The 24,125-nt window shown below is 38.4% G+C and overlaps 1 protein-coding gene across 2 annotated transcripts in view; it reads left to right on the forward strand.

Annotated features, from left to right (window-relative positions):
• The window catches only part of PREP (prolyl endopeptidase), a 121,161-nt gene that overhangs the window by 39,975 nt on the left and 57,061 nt on the right, over nucleotides 1–24,125 (forward strand). For both annotated transcript variants that reach the window (XM_039467463.2, XM_074397659.1), the window contains one exon: nucleotides 10,407–10,512. In XM_039467463.2, coding sequence (XP_039323397.1) covers nucleotides 10,407–10,512 — 106 coding nt within the window. The remainder of the gene's footprint in view (nucleotides 1–10,406; nucleotides 10,513–24,125) is intronic.

Genomic DNA, 24,125 nt, shown 5'->3' on the forward strand with positions numbered 1-24,125 from the left:
AAAATGCATCACCCCTTTACAAAGGATTAAGAAAATGCCCTGCTTCTTTGTGATTATCTCACTAAATCCTGTATTGAGAACCTAATTCTGTTATACCTAATTCTTGAAAAGTTGTTTTTTTTTTTTTCCAAAAGTAATCTGGAATCTTAATATCTGTCACATATCTTCACAAGCCATTTTTATATGTTCACCTGTGATCCCCAGTAATTAAAAACACATATATTACACATACATTAACATACAAAGTGTGTTGCCTGCTGCTTGACTTATAGTAGGAATACAGTGAATGTTAATTTCCTTACTCTTCCCACATCCCCTGTGGAAGTTCATGCACATGAAGACCAGCAGGGTCTCATCTTCCAGAACAGACACAGAAAAGTCCAGTGGTGTTCCTGAGGGGGATCTCTGCCTCCCCTGCCCCTCGAGGGTTGTCTCTTTTTGACTTGGACCAGTAACTGCTCAGTAATCCTCTTCCCAGTTGGCACAGTCCATACATTTATTCCCCGAGCACTTAATAAGCCCTTGCCTTGTGTCCACCACTGTTTTTCCTTTCATTAGCACTGCCTTACATGATAATATTCACTGTGCTGCTTAGCACACAGGAAAATCTCAGCAGCATGGGTGGGAAGGCAGAAAAGTCAGGAAGCCAAACTAGAGAACTGGATGTGAGTAAAGCAAGAAGGCTGTGCTGCTCTTCATACATAAAACAATTCTGCCGGAGAGAGTCATTTTTAGTACAACATGTTGTTGATCAGTCACTTTTCTCATAGAACGCTTGTTTTGCTCAGCAAAGGAGAAAATATGACAAACAGTAAATACTTTTTTTTCCCTCTGAGATGGAGTCTCGCTCTGTCACCCAGGCTGGAGTGCAGTGCCACAATCTTGGCTCACTGCAAGCTCTGCCTCCTGGTTCAAGCAATTCTCATGCTTCAGCCTCCCGAATAGCTGGAATTACAGGCGTCCGCCGGCACACTCAGCTAATTTTTGTATTTTTAGTACAGACAAGGTTTCACCATGTTGGCCAGGCTGGTCTCAAACTCCTCACCTCAAATGATCCACCCGTTTCAGCCTCCCAAAGTGCTGGGATTACAGTCATGAGCCACCACACCTGACCCAAACAGTAGATTCTTGAATAACCAAATTTATCAACCAGGCAAACAACCAGGTAACTTAGAAACAGTAGTGCCTGTACATGTCGAGACATACATTATTTATTTAATTTTGTATGTGTTTTGTTTTCTTAGAATTTTCTGTTTTATCTGTTTCTGGCATACCAAGCAACACATCATAACAGCATTTGGATTGATTTCTTTTTTTCTTCTATTGCTATAGTACCACACTGTACTGGGAAAGCTGGGTAACTTTATTTGTTAAAATCATTAATGCACACTCACCTGTGCTTATGGCTCCCCTGTTTGTCTGTTACTGGCATTGCCTCTTATTTTTATTATAAATCCATAAATGAGTTTCATATATGAAAAGTCATCATTGTAAGTGGTTAGTTTTAAAAGTTTTCCTAAGTGTTGGAAAAATAATGTTAAAGAGATGTTGCTCTGATTCAAACTATTATGAAAGGAATTCAGAAGATTTATATAAAATAAATTTGGTAAAGTCTCCTGCTCTGAGAGTAGCATGATTAACTCTCAAAGCTATTAAGATACATTTTTACTCCTTTTGTTAATTTCCAGGACAATTTCAAGTGTCACTGCTTTTTAGAATACTTTTTTTCACATGCAACTAATTCTTTTATTACAACATATAAAAGAAAATACCTTCCTCAATTTGAAAGTGCATGTAGATTCAAATAATGAAAAAACTTTCTTCACCTTTTTTTTGTTAGGTTCTAAGAGAAAAAAATAAATATACTAAAGCAATGTCATGGCCATGAAAATTTGCTTAATATGCCACTGCACTACTGGAGTTTACTTGCTCCAGCATAAAATAGCTTTTGAATTTTTCTTTAAAAATATGTTTGATGTAAGTCCACATATTCTATGTATATATAAATATTAGGTTTTGTGTTCTGTTGCTTTTAAGGACAAATTACTACTTCATACATAGTTAAATTATTGGCAGTTTAAAACATTAAATGCTTTTCTGTTAATGGTTTCAATATGAAGAAAGCCTTGTTTATTTCGGTCATTTGGAAAGCTCAGGTATTCTTCAAATTATCTGGTATTGAGACTGAAAATAGCCAGATTCATTTTAATAATAATATTGTAGGTTTATTGTTTAAAATATATACCCATTTTTCCAGAGAGATTGCCATATTGAGATATTAGTATCTATTTCACACTTATACTGAAGACTTATACATATATGGTGTGTATATGTGTGTATATATGCATGTGTGTGTGTGAAGTCCTCAGATGACACAATGGTAGAGCCAATGACCTTGTGAAATGAAGTAGCTTGATCAAGACTCTGGTCTGAGTGAATCACTATCACACCTATGTGAGGCATTAACTGAAGACATTTTATAAAAACATTTGTTTGGGACTAGATTCCCTGCAAAGTACTCCGGTTGCTACTTACCCCTCTAAATTCTGTGGTTTTGTAGGAGTTCTATTCCTGAATATGCTAAGTGTTGTGAACTCTGTGTCAGACAAGTACATGTGACCCTAACAGAGTAAAGTATAAAATACATACTCTAGTAATTTGAACTATGAGAGTTTTCTTGGACTGTCTTATTGTAGCCTAGTACCACAGTATACACAAAGTAGAATTGTTAATGAATTAATGTGGCTTCTTTTATGAAACCATAAAATACGATACCCATACCTTATGCCCTACCTTTTGATAAATGTAAATTAGTATGATACCTGTTACTGGGTTCCATCTTCAAAAGTGGAAGCTGGGACTTAAAGAGGTATCTGTAGGCTAGCATAAAATATGCCAAGGTCAGAAACCACTAAGATGAAAGGGGAACACTCTTTTTCTCCATTCTTCTGACCTCGCTATCAAGAAATTTCACTCAATTTTGGTTTCTCAATGACTAGGCATGAGAGAGGCTGGGAGTTCACAGATTAGCTGCCTCACAGCACTAAGACACATTCTTAAGTGTGTACTTATTCAGGAGTAAAGTTGAGATCTCGGTTCTCCATCTGTTGACTCTTGTTCTGTTTCTAGTTGATTCAGAACTCGGGCAGGGAGAAGTGAACTGTTCGTTGGGGCTGCCAGGGACACTGAGTGGAAGAACAGTAGCTGTGTGCTGTGCTGTTGTACACAGTGCATATTTAGAGGATATTATTGATGTCTTGCATGCTGTCACAGATCAGCTTCCCTGGGAAGCAGAGTCTGAGATAGAAATCTGTATACTGGAAGTTTGATGGGAGAGATTTCAAAATCTGCCTGTAGGGCGAGCAAAGGCAGCAGAGAACTTGAACTGTGATGCAGTCATCACAGAGGTGTCAGACAATCCTATAGGAACCCTCAAGCTAGGTGAACCCTTCAGCATTGTCTTAACAGGAGGGAGAGGGGTCCGGGCCTTTATAAATCTACATTAACCAGTTGTCATATGTGGATGAACCCAAAAGAATGCATGACCTTGGGAGAGATGCGTTTTCAACTTGAGGATGAGACCTGGAGAGATTCTCATCTGAGAGCTGCCTGCTCCCAACACCCATCAGCTGGGAAATGAGGGCTTCAGCCCCCGAGTGCAGCCCACAGCATACACTACACATGCTGATGTCTGTCGGTGAGATATAAACTTGAGAATGAACGTATGTACTTGAGTATATGTTAGACATAGCTCTCTGTACCAGATAACGTAAGCTAGTATAACCTTTGAGTTTTAAGCACAGACAATTTCAAGAAACTAGGGGAATCCTACTTCTTAATAATCATGTAAGGGCCATCAGTTCCCCAAAGCCTTCTCAAAATTTATTTTTCTATCCAGCTTACCACCCCGTAGATGCCCCTCTCTGGCATGCCCATCGTGCTTTTTACTTATTGCTGTGAATGTTCTATAACATGGCTTTTTCTGTGTGTGTCTATATCTGTCAGTCTGTCCTTCCCACCTGAGCATGAGTTCTCGAAGGTCCTTGCCTATTGATCTGTGTGTGCCAGAGCCTGGTTCAGCAGCCGGCACTTTGTAGACCTTTGATAAATATTGATGGAATACACACCTGGGCTGTGACTGCCCCGAATAGTGGACTGCAGCTGTTGATGGCTGGTGTTAAATTGTGTCTTTGATATGGGAGATGAGAAGCTGGCTGAGGATGGGAAGTGGACGGAGATTTTTCAATTAAGATCAGCCACTTCTGGTAATAGTCTCTGTGTCCAACCTTATCCACCCTGGGCACTTTATCAAAAACCTTTGCCCTTGAGCTTGTAGTAGTTGGCTCTTTTGGAGAACAGGGCTAGACCACCCAGAAGATCCATTTTACAATGACTAGTGGCATATCCAAGTACCCTTAACCAAAGCAAGCCGAGTAACTTTCCCCTTTCATTAAGAACCTCGGTTCCACTCTGGGGGAAAGAAAAGTTAAATTTGAGGAAACCGTGCCAGGAAAAAGTAGCCAAGGCAAGGGGGAAGCGTGAATTACTCCCTGAGCCAAGGCAAGGGAAAAGAGTGAATTAGTCCCTGAAGCCTGGAGATGAGTGCTCATCCCACCTTCAGGAGACATGCCTTTCTGCCACCCACCAGAGAAGGAGCATGGGGGTGTGGCTTTTGGCTTTTTTTTTTTTTTTAATAAACTCTCAGGTTTTGTCCGCTTATGGAAAATGAAAAGCTTAATATCAGTAAATGTTATTTAGCCCATCTGTAGAATACCACGCTCTCTGTACATCTAGATTTTTTCCTGTGTCCAAATGTGTTTATTAATACAGATGTTAGTACTTTCTTCTTTATTAGCATTTTCTAATTGCATGTAATCAGTACTGTAAATGTAATTCAACAGATGACTTTGCAGAAGTAGACTGTAAAAGTAACCTACATATTAATAATTGAGTGTAATGAAAATGGTAGAGTTTTAGCCTTGATGTCTATTGATATTGTTTGGAATGCAAGCAGTGGATTTAATATCAGCAATGTAAGTGTTTCATTTATAGTAATTTTTATAATTTTGTTTTGTTAATGTTTTCTTTACATAAATGGTAGATTTTCCTGAAGTTAAGTCATTTTAAGGAAAATTTGCTTAAAATAATAAAGATTTAAAATAGAAGGAAGCCTTGAAAGCACAAATTTAGGAATTTGTGAATTTAGGAATTACTTCAAAATTGTTCAGACTAATATTATTGCAGTATTTTTGAAAAAGAAAAAAATCCGTGTTTGCGAATCAGATTAATTGCTTCTGGAGAGCACAGTTCTAGCTGGGATATCATATCGCTTAAAGGAAAAACAAAAAAAATAGTATTGTTGAACCTGAATTCACACTGTTCCATGAAGGCCTCATGGGCTCTTGGCTTGCCTGCTTTTCTACTTTTCTTTTTTTAAAATCTGGTTTTTAGGAAAATGACTTTATTCTGTTAACAGTCACATGCCTCCCTCCCACATCAACAGGATTTTGTCTTCCCCTTCCAATTATTTCCAAAATTTGTCTTTTAAATTGCCTTGAAATTTAAAATCAATAGTCTGAATATGGGGCTGCTAAGTGTTGAGTTGATTAAATTTAAGTGGAAGAAGGCATATTTCTAGTCTGTATGCTTTGGGGCAGCAATGACTTACAAATGATTCTGAGACTTGAGACCTTGAGCATTTGAAAATTCAACGTTGTTTCCAGTTTAACAAATTTTAGTGGCTGTGGAACATCTCCGGCTTGTGATGAAGAGAATCATAAGGAAGAGGACTGACTTAATTGGCATTGTAACAGCAATGTACCGTGGGACTTCCTGCTTTAGATTAAGTATAAACTGCTCCAGCTATTTAGCACAGTCAGAAATGCTGAGAAAAACGTATTAGATGTGCTTGAGACAGCTGTCATCGAAGGTTTGGTGTGGTTCTTGCAGTGAATTTTACTGCCCTACCTTTCTGATGATTAAATCACTACAACTGACTTAGCCATCATTTATGATTGATATAAGGTGACTCTAAACACTAAGCTGTAAAGAGTCTGTCTTTATTTAAAGGACAAGAGAACAAAAGTATGAAGTACTATGATGCTGCTTTCAGTTATGTTAATAAGACTATAATTGCGAGGTTGCTGATAATCTTAATATAGGATGGTTTAAAAATAAGGTGGAACCAAAATTCTGAACACTGTTTTGTTAGCCATGTATATTAAAAGCATAAGGATAATAGAATGTGTAATTCCCAAATCAGTCAAAGAAGGAGAAATACCATACAAAGAGGAAAGAAAGGGAAAGCAAGATGTATAGTTCAAAATAAAAAATGTGGAAGCCATACGTCAACAATAAAAATTAATGGATACAAAATACAAATTTTTAGATTGAATTTTAAAAGACTAGATTTGTTCAAATTTCGTTCATTTTTAAGAGACTTGTTTAAGACATAATGATAGATTTTTGCCTCTGGCCGTGATGGTATAACTGAAGCTGAACTAGTCTTCCTACTGTACACAGTTAGAAAACTACGCCAAAGAGACAAAGCAACTGTTCTCAGATGTTGATCAGTAGGCCACCCCAGCCTGATCCAGGAAAGAGGTAAGTCCTACAGTCAGCCAGCTTTCTTCCCGGAGATATTTTTTGGCCTTTGCCACAAGGAGGAGCTCACAGTTTTATAGTCTCACTGAACTAAGGATTCAAAGATTAGAAATGGGGAGACTGAAGCCACTGGAATTTTCAGGGCAGAGTAACAAAAGGAGGGAACTATCCATTAAGTTTCAAAAACCTGCCTTGAGATTTCTGCCTCTGAGATTCCTTGGAATCTTCTTATGTTTTTGGCTATTAAGCAGTGTGTACGCTGACTGACAGTTTATAATTTAAGATAAGAACAACTACTAGGAGGCTGTAAGCTGACAACTCCCAAAGGTTTAAAACGACTGGGAGGGAGACTTTCACATTCTGACCAGTCAGAGGGGAACGACTTTGAACACCCAGGGTATTCAATTAGAGAGGCCATGCCTTAGCAGTAGTGCTGTATACTTTACCCAACAAAGCTTTGAAAACAAGTCTTAACTGGATCAAGCTGATCTGCCAACAAATTAACTGCTGTAAAATGTTTTACAGGCAGACCAGAAAGTAAAAGAAATTCAGACAACGTTCAAAAGTCCAGAATCCAGTTAAAAAGAAAGTCATTAGAAAAGAAGAAAATGTGACATATAGCCATGAGGAAAAATAGTCAATAGAAACCAATCTAAAAATCTATTCCATATCCATTAATTTTTACTGTTGACGTATGGCTTCCACATTTTTAATTTTGAACCTTACATTCATCTTGCTTTCCCTTTCTTTCCTCTTTGTATGGTATTTCTCCTTCTTCGACTGATTTGGGAATTACGAATTTTATTATCCTTATGCTTTTACTATACATGGCTAACAAAACAGTGTTCAGAATTTTAGTTCCACCGTATTTTTAAACCATCCTATATTAAGATTATCAGCAACCTCGCAATTATAGTCTTATTAACATAACTGAAAGCAGCATCATAGTACTTCATACTTTTGCTCTCTTGTCCTTTAAATAAAGACAGACTCTTTACAGCTTAGTGTTTAAAGTCACCTTACCTCAATCATAAATGACGGCTAAGTCAGTTGTAGTGATTTCGTCATCAGAAAGGTAGGGCAGTAAAATTCACTGCAAGAACCACACCAAACCTTCGATGACAGCTGTCTCCAGCAGATCCAGAAATAACATAGAGTAGAATTAACATATATGGACTTACAAAAAGCTATCATAAAAAATACATTTTCGAGATCTTTACTAAGCGTTAATGTAATGAACAAAGAAATAGAAAATATAAAAATGAACCACATGCTTTTCTAAAGAAAATAAAATAAAACTCTGAAATGAACAATTATCTGTATGGGCTTAACAGCAGTTAATTAAGATGATAGAAAATGCAAAATTTGAAGACACGACAGTTGAAACTAAACCGCAAAGAAAAACTAAAATAAAAATGCACACAATTTCACTGACCTGTAGAACAGTACCAAGTGATATAACATTATGTATTTGAAGTTCTAGAATAGGGGTGAGGGGACAAAAAATGCATAAGGAACAAATGGCCAAAAATGTAAAAAATTTGATAAAATACAGAAATCCACAGATTCAAGAAGCTTAGTTAATCTCAAGCAGGGTACTACATCAAAGCTCATTACAGAGTAATCAATGTTCAAAAAGCCAAAGATAACAAAATATTAAAAGCATCCAGAGGAGAAAACACACATTACGTGTAGGGAAATAAAGATAAGAAATGACACAGACTTCTCAGTGGAAACAGTGCAAGTCAGAAAACAGTGGAAAAATGCCTTCTTAATGGGGTTTACCTTGATCGCCATATTTAAAACTATAGCCTCAGCTGGGCGCAGTGGCTCATGCCTATAATTCCAGCACTTTGGGGGCCAAAGCAGGTGGATCACCTGAGGTCAGGAGTTCCAAGACCAGACTGACCAACCTGGTAAAACTCTGTCTCTACTAAAAATACAAAAACTACCTGGGCATGGTGGTGTGTGCCTGTAATCCCAGCTACTGAGGAGACTGAGGCAAAAGAATCGCTGGAACCCAGGAGGCAGAGGTTGCAATGAGCCAAGATTGTGCCACTGCACTCCAGCGTGGGTGATGAGTGAAACTCAGTCTCAAACAAACAAAAAAACTGTAGCTTGCCCACCATATCCGGTCTCCCTTACCCAGACCGGTTCATGTTTTCCGTGGCATTTATCCTAATATACTGCATAATTCCTTATTTATGTATTCCTCTCCCTTAATAGATGTAACATTTTTCCCCGATTTGTTTACTGATGTGCCTTCAACCTAGAAAAATGCCTTGCACAAAATAGCTGCTTAGCAAATGTTTACTGAAGGAGCCAATGAAAGAATAACAGCTATTGTGTTAGTGTTTGCCAGAGAAAAAGAACCACTAGGATGTTTGTATGTATGTGTATGTATACATAGAGAGAGAGGATTTGTTTGAGGAATTGGCTTATGTGATTGTGGAGCCTTGGCAAGTCCCAAAGCTTCAGGATAGGCCCACAGGCTGGAGACTCGAGGAAAAGATATAGTTGAGTCCAGAGGCAGTTGGCTGGCTGAATCCCTCCTGTTCAGCAGAGGTTGGTCTTTGTTCTGTTAAGGCCTTAACTAATTGGATGAGTCCCACTCAGGTTATGGAGGGTAATCCACTTTAAGTCTGTTCACTTAAATGTAATCTTATTTAAAAAAAAAAAAAAAAAAACTTCCCAGAAACATCTAAAATAACAACCAAACATCTGGGCACTGTGAACTAGCCAGGGTGACATGTAAAATTAACCCTCATAATAAGAAACTCACAAACAGTACTGCTAAGTAAGAGTGTAAGTTGGTTCCAACCACTGTGGAGAATAATTTGGCAACATCTCATAGAGTTGAATATGTGCATATCCTACCACTGAGCAGTTTTACTTCGTTAAATACACTGGGAAGCATTTTAGGTCACAAACATGTTCAATAAATTTTCTAAAGAATTATTTGTAATAGAAAAATAATCTAAATGTTTGTGGTTAGGATGATGGATCAACTAATGGTGGTATATTTCTAGATTGTAATACTGTACAGCTGTTAAAATGAATGAACTACATTTATACATATCAACATGGACTAATTATAAAACTTATATTGATTGAAAAAAATTAGTTGCAAAAATATATATATAGTTTGATACTACATATCAATTTTTGTGAACTCAGAATAATAATATATCGTTTATATTAGATTTTTTTTATCAGGATTCTTTTTGCTGCCTAAGAGTCTGCTCTTTATACTAAAAAGGAAAGTCTCTGAGCATAGGCCTTTCATTACTGAGATCTTGCCGTGGAAGGGACTGAAAATATGCATAAGCAGTTGTTCAGTAGAAACTTGTCAGTGTGACCAGTGTAGACCAAAGTGAATTTCTTGCAGCTACACCCTTTTTTTTGCTAATTCTTACCGAGAACAACAAACTTTTAATTATGCAACTCATGAGGAAACTTTAAAGTCAAGGATATTATATTCAGAATGCTGGATTGCACGTATTTTCAGTTTAAAAAATAGAAATTCAAATAAAAGTTACCTTGAAGTCATGACATTCGGTTACCTCTACTGATATTTTCAACTAAAATAATCCACTGTGTTTTGTTATACTATTATTGTGAGTAAAATAAGATAAAAGTGGTGTTTGTGTTTTTATTCAGATAACTTTTCTTATCAGATCATGAGTTTGGGGTAGAGACACTGCCTTTGAAAATTAACCTTAATTTTTAAACTTAATATTCAACAATATTCTCCCCAAAATATATTCTAATTAGCCCCCTGGGCTATTTTTTTTCCTTTTTAGTTATCAGATGATGGCCGCTATGTCTTGTTATCAATAAGGGAGGGATGTGATCCAGTAAACCGACTCTGGTACTGTGACCTACAGCAGGAGTCCAGTGGCATCACTGGTGAGTTATTTTTCAGACACAGATAATTATTCCAAGAAACTTCATTTAAAAATTATTGTGGTCTGTTGATTTCCCAAGACCTTTTCCTATTCTATCACATTCATGTCAGTTCATCTGATTGTTTTTCTTTTAGTATTTTATTTCGTATTCTCTTAGCATTCCATAAAATGAGGGAAAATGGAATGAAACTGTTGCCTTTACCATTTTCACTGTAGATTGGGATTAGTCACACTTTCTGTACATAGTGTGAAAATATCCTGTGAGTATTGCACATGAAGAGTGTGAAGGAGAACCTGACCCTTTTGATCTGTAGCTATTTAGATTTAATGGTGCAGCCAGGCATGGTGGCATTATACCTACAATCCTAAGGATTCAGGAGGCTGAGGCAGGAAGACAACTGAAGGCCAGGAGTTGGAGACCAGCCTGGGCAACATAGCCAGACACTGTCTCTAAAATAAACAAAAAAGGCATAATGTTGCAAACTGTCACAGGCAAGGGTTATTAGACCAAGGAGAATTGGCTAGATTAACGTAATCAGCAGAGTGGCCCTCAGTACTTAGGAACATAACAGCCTGCATTTTCTTGCCAAAGCTTTACGCATCATGATAAGCATAGAACAAGCCAGTTACAAATGGTGGAGATGCCTCATTTTAAATGTTGTTCTCTTCCGTCATCTCTATCATACCAGCACTATGATCAAGCACAAAAACTTTTCAGCTGCACAGTTTACTATGCTGAAAATTCCAAGGCACAGAAATCCTATCAGATGTGCTGGCACCCCAATAAGAACAGATACTAAGCTAATTACATTATCTTCTAGTTAATGCAAAATAATATTTTAGAGAGGGTTGACATAGATTTTCAAAATACTAAGTGCATTTCTATAATAATGTATTTACCTCATTAGTTTCTAATCTGTGTTACATTGTGATATGAAAATATTTGTCTGATTGAGCATTGCATCATTTTTAAACTTCTCTGAGCAAGATCTGCATCCTAACATTAGATACTACAGCACACCATTCGTACATATAGCCGAATGAAGTCAGCAATTTTTTTCCTGGAGTTAAATATATATTCACTTAAAACTAAGTATTTTTTTTTCTATTAAGAAGAAAGAAAAGCTGATTTCTTGACACCAACATCGATCTTGGTGTCAAGAAACCAGCATCAGCCACATCAGTGTTTGCATTCTCTGTCAAGGCAAACCACCACCCAGGAATCGTTCACTTGAGTTGCAAGCATAGGTCTTCATAGAACCAAGCAAACCTTTTAAGATTGAGCTTGAAAGAATCAGTGACATCAGACATTCTGGTGCTGTTATTCTGCACACATGTTCCAAATATAGAGAAAATTCCTTCCACATATTTATATACTGGACTGTTGCTATATCCACTTTAATAAGGGATCATAATACTTTGAATGAAACTTTCAAGGGCTGGCAAAACTCACAGAATCCCTCTTTGTTTTCCCCCAACCTCTCAGTTCTTATCTTCCCCTCAACCCTGCTATTTTATTATTGCAGTGTTAGCATTTAGAGATTAGAGTACTCAAGAGATTGGAATTCCAGAAAGAAAACAGTACAGAGGGACACTAGGCTCTCAAAAACTAAATTCTAGTTACTGTAGCCAAGAATGAATATGAGGAAGAAAAAAGGGGAGCATCTAAGAAAATTTCTGGCCGTGATCCATTCAGAGCTCCAGGGAAGCCTCAGCTCTGCTGTTAAGGCCTTCAACTGATTGACTCAGGCCCACCCAGATTATCCAGGATAATCTCTCTTCATTAAAGCCAATGGATTTTGGGCCTCAATCCCATCTACAAAAATACTTTCACAGCAACACCTGTATTTGTGCTTGATTGATTAACAAGGGACCCTAGCCTAGCCAAGTTGATAGCAAAAAGACCATCCCAGTGAGCTCATAGAAAACCATATGGAACAAACAAGTCCAATGGTACTAACTGATTTCGTTTTTTCATAAGGCTATTAAACTGATCGGTGTTTGGGCTTCAGTGAGGCATTTGGCAAAGTATGTCATATTCTGTGGACCAGAAAGCAGAATGTGAAATGAATAACATAAGAGAGACGGATTTGAAGCTGTTGATTGCTTTGCTTTATATTTGTAGATAACATAAACTTCAGAGTAGTTATTCTTTTGAATGGTGGTCCTGAGATTCTGAAAGCTCTCGGCAGTTGCAGCTGTTGACCAAATGGATATCAGTTTTCACTCTTAGGTTCAAAAGTCAATTGTGCAGGATAAGATTTGAGAACTCTTGTTTGCTTTTTAACTGATCACTGGTTTCATTTTGAATCATTGATAATTATAACTTTAAAAAAACAAGTATTGTGTGTGATTGTTTTACTATTGAAGAGATTAAATTTAGTCTATAAAAGGGGAGACATGGCAGATTGAAATAGGGATCATTAAATTAAGAAAAAAAATAGTTCCTTTTAATTACAGTTGGCTATATTGGGACAATAACCATAAACTTTCAAATCAGATTTGAATTTTAATCTCAGCTCTGCCACTAGATTAACTGGTTACCCTGGTAAAGTTTTTTTACTCTCCCTTAATATTTCCATGTCTACAAATAAGGAAATAATATCTACTTCATGGGGAATTGTGAGAAATAATGAAAATGCAAAGAAAAGTCCTTAGCAGGGTTTCTGGTATACAGAGGGTTCTCAAGTATTCCTCCTTCTTTTCTTTGTTTCTTGACTGAAAGGGGAATATTTAGAATCACCGTACTTTAGTTTTAGGTAGCTTAGAAAACTAGATTGAGGACACCCCCCTCCCCCCAAAAAGAGTCTATCTTCAGATTCAAAGCTGCTCTAAATACAGATTTTCAAATTAACTTGTTATCTGCAAATCCAGATTTATAATCACAAAAGTGGAGACTGAGGGAACATGTCTAATTGTGCAGGCTGATAATTGAAAATTCAGGGGTGCATACGCCCGGTTGGTGACCATGACTAACTCCTAGGATCTTTTTGCTTTTTTTTAAACCCCCTTCCCTAATTTTGTTACCCTTTTTACACTAAAAGAATAATTAACATCTAATTTAAATGCTAAATGCACTAGTTAACTTGAATGTTAGATGATTTAGACCTAACAGCTGGTGCCTGAAAACTCAATCCATGTTGTGAAACCTCAAATTTCATATTACTAAAATCTGTACCCCTTTTGATAGCCTTTCTGCTAGGATTTTAATCTGTTTTCCTTTAAAGCCAAGGGGAATCATCAACATTTTTGTATAAATTAATTATATATTTAAGATACCGCTCAGTTGTCTTTTTTGAGAACTAAGTAATTTCACTTAGATGACTCATTTTTAGGGTGCTTTTTGTGCTCTCATTTCAAAATGCACATGGGCAGGTTTTCTTGGGAGACATTACCGTCATCTGTGTCTCCCAAAAAAACCTGCCTTTTGTGCATTTTGAAATGAGAGCACAAAAAGCCCCCTAAAAAAGGCCAATGGCAATTTAATATCTTTCAAAAAGGCAGCACATAGGGAGAGCAAAACTATAACAGCAGGATAGAAAATACCTTAGCAACTTGAAAGTTAAATGAGGTCTGTATGTCTGTATGAATTGAAACTGGATTCATTTTGTCAAGTAAGTGTGGACTTCGGTTCTTTTGCTGCCTTATGGGAGTGTTCTCTCTGTTGTTCTCTGACTCTCTAGAGAACCTCATTTCTGCCATTTACATTTGCAGTATTTTCACTTAAGAATATGAACACATTTGTTGAAAGCCGTGGATCACATCCTTTACCTAGTAACTGCAGTTGAGGCTGGCAATTGCTCCTTCTTACCTTTTCTGAACAGGTAATTTCCATGACTCACCTTATGCACCACTGTGTAGAAATGGAATTAGGCCTGTCATCTGGGCTTCTGAAGCTTATATATAAAGCTCTTCAGAACTTCAGAACAGCTAAGCAGATCCTCTCCCAACAGTCAAGTCCTCTTCTCCTCTGGCTTACCAGAGAAATGTGTGGAGTTACTACTTTCTTGCTTTGGGAGAAGAGATGTCTCTGTCAGAGGTTACCAGGCTTCCTTGTACTTCGTGGGTTTTTTGTTGTTTTTTTTTTTCTTTTTTGAGAGGGAGTCTCACTCTGTCATTCAGGCTAGAGTGCAGTGGCACAATCTCAGCTCACTGCAGCTTCCACCTTCCGAGTTGAAGCGATTCTCCTGCCTCAGCTTCCTGAGTAGCTGAGACTACAGGCGCATGCTACCATGCCTGGCTAATTTTTGTATTTTTAGTAGAGATGGAATTTCACTATGTTGGCCAGGATGGTCTTGATCTCCTGACCTCGTGATCCACCCACCTCAGCCTCCCAAAGTACTGGGGTTACAAGTGTAAACCACCGCGCCTGGCCCTCCTTGTACTTTTGATAGATACCTTTCTCTCAAGAGTTGCTCCTTCTCCGCCTTTCGCCCATTCTGATTTCCTTTTCTCTATATACAAAACACTTTGTGTGAGGATCTGTGAGCTGCATGAGATTAGAGATGTTGCCTGTCTTGTTCCCCCTGGAGTTGCCAGCACCTAGAACAGTCCCTGTTGAACTCACAGCAGGTATGCACCAGCTTGTCTCAAATGATGTTCCCTTTAGGGATCTTTGTGCTCAGGTGCTCAGGTGTCCTTGCTCAATAAGCTGTCCTTCCTCTATAACTGTTACTGACTTCAGAGTGTTTTGAATCTTTATCCCTGTGGCTTCCTAAATTTTTTTTAATTAAATTTTTGGTCCTTTATTGAGCCCTGAGAATGATGGGTTCTTTTTTTCATTTTTGTATATTATGTGAGCAGAAGATTTTTTGCTTCTCTTACTCTGTTGCTTGTTTAAAATCAAAAGTGAAGAAGTATCAAAGTATCATAAAAGACACCAGGCTAGCATGACATTTTATTAGTTCTGCAGTAGGAACGACAGCTGAGTCTTGACTCCGGTGATCCTTGATATGGTTTATGCCTGCAGATTCGTTGAAATTAATCCTGAACCTTACAAGAAAATAATTTGTCTAGATTTTCTTATATTTTCTAAACCTTTCTAATCAATATTACTTTTGAAGTATGTATATACCTTGTTTCCTAAGTTTACTGTAAATAACCCTATTTTGTTTTGTTTTATTTATTTACTTGATATAAATATAAAATAGAGCTTGGGGGCGCGGGGGGTCTTACTATATTGCCCTGGCTGGTTTCGAACATGTAGGCTCAAGCAATCTTTCTGCCTCAGCCTTCCAAAGTGCTGGGATTTCAGGTGTGAGCCACCATGCCTGGTCCTGTTTTGACTATATAAAAAGTTGCCTTATGTACTTCAGTTACCTAGACAAAATTTAGAATAAATTTTTGAATATTTTCTGCAGTATGGCTAAGTAAGTATCAGTGTTCAGGGCTGTCTCTTTGTCTCAAGTATATAGACTTCAAAAAATTTACATGAAAACTTAAGTGAATTTATGCCTTAAAAGTAGAAATACATTTAACTCAGGGATATATTTCTAAATGTTTTGATTAGAAAAGCAGAAGATACTAATAACTTCTTTAAAATTTAACTTTGGTTACTTTTGTCGTCTTTACATTTTAAACAGCTGTGTGTAAGGTTCAGTCTAAAATGTAGGAGTACATATATTGTGTATCTAGTTATGAATTAGACGTGCATTGATGCCCTGCCCTATGCCAGGCACTGTGTTGGGCACTTGTAATGACACCTTGTCCCCCCTGCCCTTCAAGTGCTCCCCATCTGCTGGATGGTAAGATGTGGAGATCATCAGTTGCAGGGGGTGTCCAAGGGGCTGTGGCCCAGTGCACAGATCCAGGCTCAGACTTCCTCTCTTCTGTTTTCTCTCTTTTTTCCATTTTCTTTTCTCTTTGGTTCTTTAATTTTCCTGTAGGAAGTTGGGGACTTCATTCTCTGCTTTACAGAATAATAGCAGCAAAAAAGGAGCTGACCATTAGTCCCTTTTCTGAATATATATATATATATTTTTTTTCTGCAACCTCCACCTCCCAGGTTCAAGTGATTCTCCTGCCTCAGCCTCTGGAGTAGCTAGGAATTCAGGAGCCCGCCACCATGCCCAGCTAATTTTGTATTTTTAGGAGAAACAGGTTTTTGTTACGTCAGCCAGGCTGGTCACAAACCCCTGACCTTAGGTCATCTGCCTGCCTCAGCCTCCCAAAGGTGCTGGGATTACAGGCGTGAGCCACTGCACCCAGCCTACATTTAAAATTAATTATATCAGAGGTTTTTAATAGAATTCTTAAGAAGTGATTGTTAGGTAAAAAGAACCATATGTCTGAAATCTTTGCTGCTAGTACCTTAACAACCTCCTTCAACATAGGCATCCTTAAAATGGGCCCAGGGTGGTCTTTGCCCATGTCACAGCATTTATGAGGAGTTTAGGGAGAAAAGGTGGATGGTGGTGACATGGAGATTTCTGTAAGGAAATAATCAGCTTACCTGGGATTTGCCCAGACTTTCACTAACCTGTCTTTGCTTTTTCATTTTTTTGCTAAAAGTTTAATCATTTTCAATTGACAAAAGTTTCCAGTACCTACCTTATTTTTATATTAATGCTTTTGTGTCATTAAAGAAAATTGGCTTTTTTCTCTATTATTAATTAAATTTGCATTACATGCTAACACATAACCATAAAAGGAAATCCGGTATTTAGCAGACATTGTAGATTGGTCTTTTCACCATCTCTGACTAATACAGCTCTTGTTTTTAGGTAGTAGAGACGATATTGACTCTTTTGTTCCTGCCTGGTAGGGCTGGACATTTTTGGGGGATAGAGTGGAAAAGAGGAGATAAACATTCAAGAAGCTTTAAGCAAAGGAGCTGTCCAAAGCTTAGCAAAGTCATCTGAGTGCTAAAAGCAACACCAACAAGGGAGGAGGGCCTCACGGAGAAGACAGGGAGTTGGCAGGAAATCTGCGTGTCAGAATGGGACTGCAGAAAAACGAAGAAGAATTGGGACATTGAAAGACAGTATACAAACAAGACCCAAAATAGGCAATTTGATATAAAAGACAAAATACTAGTGACAAAATGAGTATTTATACTAATTTTAAAATTAATATGAAAAATAGCTGCATACCGTGAGATGGATATTGGATTTTAAACATACACTATTAGCACATCAGACTCTTCAGAGGCCATGTTCAGTTTACTTTTGTCACTTGAATGCTGGAGTTATTTGGAATAATAGTTAATGTTGTTTATGCAACATTTCCTGTGTCAGGTTCTGAGCTACAAATGTAGGCATTTCTTTCAGTCTTCTCAGCAGCGTCTGAGGAGCATGAATTATTATCCCCAGGAAACTGAGGCTGGTGAGGACAAGTAGCTTTCCTAATGCCATTTAAAGATTTGGATCCCAGCCGGGCGCGGTGGCTCAAGCCTGTAATCCCAGCACTTTGGGAGGCCGAGGCGGGTGGATCACGAGGTCAAGAGATCGAGACCATCCTGGTCAACATGGTGAAACCCCATCTCTACTAAAAATACAAAAAATCAGCCGGGCATGGTGGCACGCGCCTGTAATTCCAGCTACTCAGGAGGCTGAGGCAGGAGAATTGCCTGAACCCAGGAGGCGGAGGTTGCGGTGAGCCGAGATCGCGCCATTGCACTCCAGCCTGGGTAACAAGAGCGAAACTCCGTCTCAAAAAAAAAAAAAAAAAAAAAAAAAAGATTTGGATCCCTATCAGTTTAACCCCCCAGCCTGTGTTCTAACTTAATCGTGTGGCAGACTGAGACAGACGGAAGCCACTCAGGCCCACAGCAGCCTCAGTGTCCCACCTCTCCTTGCATTTCTTGTCGTTACTTGTCTAGCCCTGAGAGTTTTTGTAACGTATAAAAGCACTTTAGCTCCCATTATTAGGGAGCTTGCACAGCATTTTCTATGAAATGTAGTTAATCTAGTTGATGATTTTTCAAAGAAAGTAATAAAAGTATGACTTTGGTCCAGGAAAAGCGTAAGATAATTTATTTCAAACTAATCTTCACTCAATAAATGAATCAGTGCCCAAGAAGCAGATTTATAAAAAGCAATTTTAAGATTTGAATGTAGTGAGATTCAGGAATTAGAAATTCTTTTGGCTTCAGAGTGAATAATGCCACTTTATAGACAAAAGAACCTCAGAGAAGGTAGGCAAAAAAGTGAAATGGTTAAAGAGTTAAGTCATGTTTCTTTTTAAAAAGTAATTTTCCTGTTTTCCATTTAAATCAACAGTGTTCTAACTTGTGAGTATCAAAAATGAATGAGCCCCATTGTTCAACTGAAATACCTTTTCTCTTGATTTATTTCTCTACCAAAGCCCTGTAGAACAAGGTTTCAGGAGAGCAAAAGAATTTCAAGAGCTCTCATTTAAAACATCCGGCCCTGTGAAGGCCTATACTTTGGACTGGTTTTCAGATTTTATAACTGGACTTTTGTAAATCCAGCCACATTCCTTATTCTGAATGAGCTTTTATGGTTTGTAGTATGTATTTATGGCTAAGGTTAATGTGTCAGAATTTGGTGGCAGACAATAACCTAAACTGTTTTGTTGTGCATTGGAGCTTGAATGATTTTCATGTGCGCCGTATCTTCAGGCTTACCTGATTAGATAGCAGTCCTGAAGGAAATTTCTACTGTGTTTTGCCTTTGGTGCATACTTTAATGACTTTGGGTAGGGAGGGGCCATAAATACCACTAGTTTCAGGACCTTTTCAGGCAGAAACCATAAGGTGGTTACTTTGTGAAATAAAGGTTTCACGTCAGGAAATGCTTTATTGTTAGGGGAACATTAAGGAATCTGACGTTTCACTGAGCCAAGATTTTGTGTCTACAAATGTCATAGTCCAGAAAATTGTTTCATTGTTCTTATTATAAACTAATGTACATTTCTTATTCTCTTCAAATTTTGCATTACCAGCTAATATTTTACTTAAATTGTTTTTCTTTTAAGGAATGGGGATTTTTTTTTTTTAAACAAAAAGCATTGTTTTATGTAGACTAAGGTGAATTATCATTGAGTGGATCACCTGCCGAGTAGTCTTTTGAGATTAGTAGTTTGTCACTGGATAAAAAAAGGTAATTGCAACTCAGATGCAGAGTTTATGAAAATTTTTTCAAATTAGTTGAAAATTAGTTGTAAGGATGTCTGTTTCTGGGAGTTTGGAAGTTTATATACTCTGAATAACCTCCCAGTTGAAACAACTGAAATGTAAAAAATTTATAAAGCATCTTTCCAAATACATTGCTAAGTCCGAATGAAAGGAAGGAAACCATAAAGACCAAAGACAAAATGAAAGCTGGAATGTGAGCTGGATTGTCCCTGAATGTTTCTGCTGGGATAAGGGGGAAATTGGATAGGAAATAAAGCATAATTGGGAGTCTGCTGAGACAAACTATCAATGTAAGGATGACTGATAAAAATAAGTTTGCCGGTGGAGAGGCTGGGGATGGGTAATGAACAGTAAGGAAATCTGCCTGCCCTTACCTAGGCACTAGAAGGGGTAGGGGCAGACAGGATGTGAACTCTCCTTAAGCAGGAGAAAGGCTGACCATCACATGAGTGCAAGTTGACTTGGTTGTACCAGCGAGATCCAAAATCCTCATGCCAAGAATTTAATTATAGTGCTGTCAGGTTGGTTGCATCCCAACAGGCAAGAAAAAAAACACTCGTCTCTGAAAGAGTGCTGCTTCAACCCAGGTCTCCAAGAATTTCCACAGATATTGTTTCAAGGAAAATTAACAGTTACAGTAAAAAAAAAAAAAAGTCAAATCGGATGAAGAAATTCACCAGCATGAGAAATTAGAGCCAGCAGAAAATGGCTGCTGCCCACATTATCATATTCCTAACAAAAAAATGAATATGTTAAATATACTTAAAAATAAACAGGGTGGTGCTCCTTTTAAAAAGCAAACAAGCTTGGAAGGATATGCAATAAATAAGATACTGTAAAAAATAGACAGATTTGGAAAATGACTAATTAGAACTTCTCGAAATTAAAAAAAATGATTATTAACTTTAAAAACTCAGTTATTAGGCTAAGGAGGAGATTAGACATAGCCAAAGAGATAATTAGTGAAATAGAATGTAGATATATAAAGGAGCTATCTAGAATACAGCCCATAGAGGTGGAAATGCATTGAGTATATAGACACGGACGTTTATAGGCAAGGAAAGAACAGAGTGTTTACAATAATGATAAACTACAGATGGAGACAAACCATTTTGCAGGAGACAACTAGAAAAGCTGAAGAAGGGCTGGGAATGGTGACTCATGCCTGTAATCGCAGCACTTTGGGAGGCCGAGGCAGGCAGATCATCTGAGGTCAGGAGTTTGAGACCAGCCTGGCCAACTTGGTGAAACCCTGTCTCGACTAAAAGCAAAAATTAGCTGAGGCCAGGGCTGGTGGCAGGTGCCTGTAATCCCAGCTAGTCAGGAGGCTGAGGTAGGAGAATCACTTGAACCCAGGAGGCGGAGGTTGCAGTGAGCTGAGATTGCGCCACTGCACTCCAGCCTGGGCAACAAGAGTGAAACTCTGTCCCAAAAGGAAAAAGAAAAGCTGAAGAAAATGCCTGTTTGAAGGCCTCACTTCGCTTATGAGAAAGTGAATAATAACTGGTCTAAGATACTACCATGAGAATGCTATAGCTATTTTAATATGAAAGCAGACTTTAAAGCAAAAAGCATCACTAGAGATAATACTTCATAAAAGGGTCAATTCAGTTTTATTTAGATGTGATACTTCTGTGTAATCTAATACCATGATTACAAAATACAGGGAGCAAAAATTAGTAGAAATATGAGTAAAAATAGACAAATCCACAAGCCTAGAGGAACATTTTTTAATAGGCATTTTCTGTGACTAACAGACTGGCTAAATCAGTAAATATATAGAAGATTTGAACAATCTGATTAACAACCTAATAGGCATGTTTAGCATATCACATCCAACAACTTAAGAATACATATTTCTTTTCAGTACTATATGGGAATATTTTATTTTATGTATATTTTCTTGAGGCAGGGTCTTGCTGTGTTGCCCAGGCTGGAATGCAGTGGCATGATCTCAGCTCACTGCAACCTCCACCTCCTGGATTCAAGTGATCTCTTGCCTCAGACTTTCAAGTAGCTTGGATTACAGGTGTGCTCTACCATGTCTGGCTAATTTTTTTGTATTTTTAGTAGAAACAGGGTTTCGCCATGTTGGCTAAGCTGGTCTCAAATTTTTGGCCTTGAGATCCACCTGCCTTGGCCTCCCAAAGTGCTGGGATTACAGGTGTGAGCCACCAGAGCCAGCCTCCAATCACTTATTTTAAAACAATTTTTAGGCCGGGCGCGGTGGCTCAAGCCTGTAATCCCAGCACTTTGGGAGGCCGAGGCGGGTGGATCACGAGGTCGAGAGATCGAGACCATTCTGGTCAACATGGTGAAACCCCGTCTCTACTAAAAAAAAATACAAAAAATTAGCTGGGCATGGTGGCACGTGCCTGTAATCCCAGCTACTCAGGAGGCTGAGGCAGGAGAATTGCCTGAACCCAGGAGGCGGAGGTTGCGGTGAGCCGAGATCGCGCCATTGCACTCCAGCCTGGGTAACAAGCGCGAAACTCCGTCTCAAAAAAAAAAAAAAAAAAAAAAAAAAACAATTTTTGTCGAGTTTCTATTATGGGGTAGGAACTAATAGATACTTTTATAAAAATTTTTGTATTTACCTATTATTCCTAGTTTACAGTTAAGAAAATGAGGCTTTGCAAGGAATAAAGAGATTGCTCAAGGTGACCCAACTAAATAGTGTTAGAACCGGCATTTTAGTACAAACATATATGACCACACTATTCTTTCTATGGTGGAATTTATTTCCCTGTTACATTTAATTCAATAACAAATTATATGAAGATATACTGCAGAGATGAATGAGATAATGAATGTAAAATTGCCTTCAGAGATTCAAGGAATGTAAGTGAACTACCCAGATTAGTGTAGCAATTTCACTGTGAAATTAAAAGTAGAGAATTGGAAAATAGCTAAGATCTGGCATTGCCTTTTAGTAGTTTAGAAGTCATAGAACTTTTTTGTTTATGAAACTTTTGAAATGTTTGCTGAACATCATCTGTGTCAGACACATGGTAAAAACAGATGTTTTTCCAAGGGATTTTGGTCGTTTCTGCTTTAAATATTAAAAGTAGCATTTAGTGAGCCATTTAAATGATGATGACACAAATGTACTGAAAATTTTTTTTAGTGATGATCGTCTCTAGTTCTTAAAGGACTGGAAAGTGTCCCTTTTATGCCATGCAAATTTTATTTTGTATGTTTCAAGTTACCTGCTACTCAGTTTTGTGCCAAGTATGAAACAGTGAATGAAAAGATAAATAGTAAGCAAATAAACACATAATTACATCTTGAGAGAGAGAGTTGGGCGCTGGGTTGTACACCCGTAGTCCCAGCTAGTGGGGATGCTGAGGCAGGAGGATCTTAGGAGCCCGAGTTTGAGGCTGCAGTGAACTATGATCGTGCCTGTGAATAGCCACTGCATTCAGGCCTGGGCAACATGGAGAGACCTCCTCTCTCTTTTTTTGCTTTTGTTTTTGTTTTTTGAGACAAGAGTCTCACTCTGCTCAGGCTGGAATGAAGCGGCGCAATCTCAGCCCACCACAACCTCCACCTCCTGGGTTTAAGCAACTCCGTGCCTTAGCCTCCTGAGTAGCTGGGATTACAGGTGAGCGCCACTACGGCCAGCTAATTTTTGTATTTTTAATAGAGACAGGGTTTCACCCTGTTGGCAAGGCTGGTCTCAAACTCCTGACCTCAAGTGATCTCCCTTCCCTGGCCTCCAAAAGTGCTTTGATTACAGGCATGAGCCACCACGCCTAGCTGAGAGACCTCATCTCTTAACAAACAAAAATGAATGAATGAATATATCTTGAGAGAAATGCCGTGAAGAAACAAACTGGGTACTTTTTAAAAGTGGCATCTAATAAAGGGCAATGCCGATAAAGGACAGGAAGTGAGGCAAGAGTTGGAACTATCTGAAGTTGGCTAACTGGAAAAGGGCTGTAGCATGCAAGACCATGGGAAGGAATTTGGATTTTATTCCAAGGATAATGGAGAAGTCATTGAAAGTTTCTAAGGGCACTAACATGGACCAGTTTAAAGACTGAGATATTGTGGTGGCTGCCACACTGAGAAAATCAAGAGCGGCAGTGGGAAGACCAGGCAGGAAGCTATGCTGTAGACCAAGAATTCTCAGACTTGGCACTATTGACTGTTTAGCTGACTACTACTTTGTTATAGGGCTGTCCTGTGCATTGTAGCATGGTTAGCAGCATCTCTGGTCTCTACCCTTTAGGTGCCAGTAGCAGCCCTACCCTCAAGTTGTGACATATAATCCCTGGGGCTGAAAGTCTCCATGCTGGGAACCACTGCTATAGAACACAAAGACTTGGGAGGGAGACCACAATGGTATGATGATAGGAGAGGCAGAGAGAGGTGCCCAGATTTGAAGTTGGCTCAGGTAGAGGAGGATTTACCAGATTGTGTGGGGGTGATGAGCTGGGAAGGGAGGCCCTTCACTCTCCCCTCCTTGCCAGGTTTTTCGGGAGCTCCTTAGCATTTTTAAATTCACCCACAAC

The sequence above is a fragment of the Saimiri boliviensis genome, chromosome 4 (assembly GCF_048565385.1).
Source record: "Saimiri boliviensis isolate mSaiBol1 chromosome 4, mSaiBol1.pri, whole genome shotgun sequence".
Taxonomy (NCBI): Eukaryota; Metazoa; Chordata; class Mammalia; order Primates; family Cebidae; genus Saimiri; species Saimiri boliviensis.